Raw genomic sequence first — 1,770 nt, forward strand, 5'->3', positions numbered from 1 at the left:
AGTCACCAGTGCCAATAGCAGTGCCACTCTCACAATCTCACTAGACGTCTGGATCAAAACTTCATGCTTGTATCTGTAAAAGTGACCTGAACTAATTAAAACAATACACACTCGGAGCACCAAGCACAACAGTCACGGGAATATGAATGCAACGACATCAAAATCAACTGCAAACAGTCAGGCACTAACTACCATGAAAATCCACACACCATTGCAAAGAAAAGCTGCTTCCTTTGACTACACGGGGACTAGCGCTGTATTCAAGCTAAATAGAAATATCACGCTACATATGCTAATCAAAGGCAGTCATTATTATTACTACTCTTAGTCACACACGTTGCCACTAGTCAGCACAGTTATCAAGAGCTAAGCATAAGGTGTGGGATCTCAGAGTTCCACTAGTCATTTTAGTGTACTGGTCATGAGCCGTGTCGTATGAAGGTTGAAAACAATGACACACCTTTGTACTAGTCAAGATGGCGTCTAGTCAAGATGTTGTCGCGTCTAGTACTAGTCAGGTGAGTGGACTAAGAGAATAATAATCGTGATCAGTACTACTTCTAGTCAAGCGTAGCTAGTTACTAGTCGAAAGCAAAGAAATACCTACATATTAGTCAAAAGCAGTTCTATACAAATGCACTAGTCAAGAACAGTGTCACATCCAGGTAAGTTGTCAGAGTAGTGCCACACGGAGACGCTCTCTAACCTAAAACAGTGCCCGATGAGGGGGGAGAGGATTTGATAATAGATAGAAAAATAAAACCAAGAAAAGAAAGCTGGTTGCAGCAGTGCCCACCTATCACAAGATCAAAAGACACAACATATGGTAAATGGGTCAGTGCCAGCCTGTCACACCCAGGCACTATCTAGCTGGAGCAGTGCCATCATCCTGCCAGACTCACCCTGGCTGCCTGAAGAGTGACGAATGCCTGGCCCTCCGTTCTGCGCCTGACCCCGCTGTCCCGATGGTGCCCCTATTGACGGAACCACTTGAAGCGTCTCAGTAGGTTCTCGCCGCTGCACCAACGGCTTATACGTGTATATAAAGGTCTCGTCCCACACTCTCATGTGTGTGTATACGGGCCTCATCCTCAGGTTTATAGGTGTATGCATGGGTTTTATCCCCGGTGTATATACAGCATCAGTCTTATGTGTGTGTCTAGCTCTCATTCTCGTGTGTATATTGAACCAGTCTTGTATGTGTCTATGTGTATGTCATTCTCGGTCCTGATATGTGTATAATTAAGTATATGGTTCATTCTTAGTATTATAAGAACAGCCATACACTGGATCAGTATGTCTTGCCCTTAACTTGTATAAGTAAAGGTACATATAAGTCTTGTTCTTAGTTCCAAGTGTATATACAAGTCTCATCTGCCGGTCCTGTGTCCTACTTCATAATACTTCCTTTTGTGAGCTGTCTTTGATTTACTTTGCTGTTTTTTTGCGAGATATTCATATATACAGTATAATGCCCGTTGGTGCTCGGGGTTGCGAGGAGGATCAGGCATTTCAATTTGCAATGACTCTCTCGTGTATTTTTTTTTCTTTTTCATTGCTTGAGGAAACTTTGGATTAGGTCCTAAATACATATATAAAAAAAATAAATGTGCAGTGGGCTACATAACATGCTCTCTGTCTAGTACTGAAAATTGACCAGGCCTTCTACGCTACTAAATGAAAATTTTTAAAAACATAAAGAGGAAAAATGGAGTTCCTCGTGTCCTTACAGGGGTTTGCAAACAAGCTAAACACACAGACGCTTGGCGA

At 42.4% G+C, this 1,770-nt stretch overlaps 1 protein-coding gene across 12 annotated transcripts in view; it reads right to left on the reverse strand.

Moving 5' to 3' along the window:
* The window catches only part of LOC119585187 (voltage-dependent L-type calcium channel subunit beta-1-like), a gene marked incomplete at its 5' end in the record, with an annotated part of 60,717 nt that overhangs the window by 48,452 nt on the left and 10,495 nt on the right, over positions 1-1,770 (reverse strand). For 8 of the 12 annotated variants that reach the window (XR_005229882.1, XR_005229879.1, XR_005229880.1 and 5 more), the window contains 1 exon segment: positions 903-974. Coding sequence is in view for 5 of the 8 variants with exons in the window: in XM_037933831.1 (XP_037789759.1) it covers positions 903-974 (72 nt within the window). 12 annotated transcript variants of the gene reach the window in all.

This window comes from Penaeus monodon, chromosome 19 (genome assembly GCF_015228065.2).
Source record: "Penaeus monodon isolate SGIC_2016 chromosome 19, NSTDA_Pmon_1, whole genome shotgun sequence".
NCBI lineage: Eukaryota > Metazoa > Arthropoda > Malacostraca > Decapoda > Penaeidae > Penaeus > Penaeus monodon.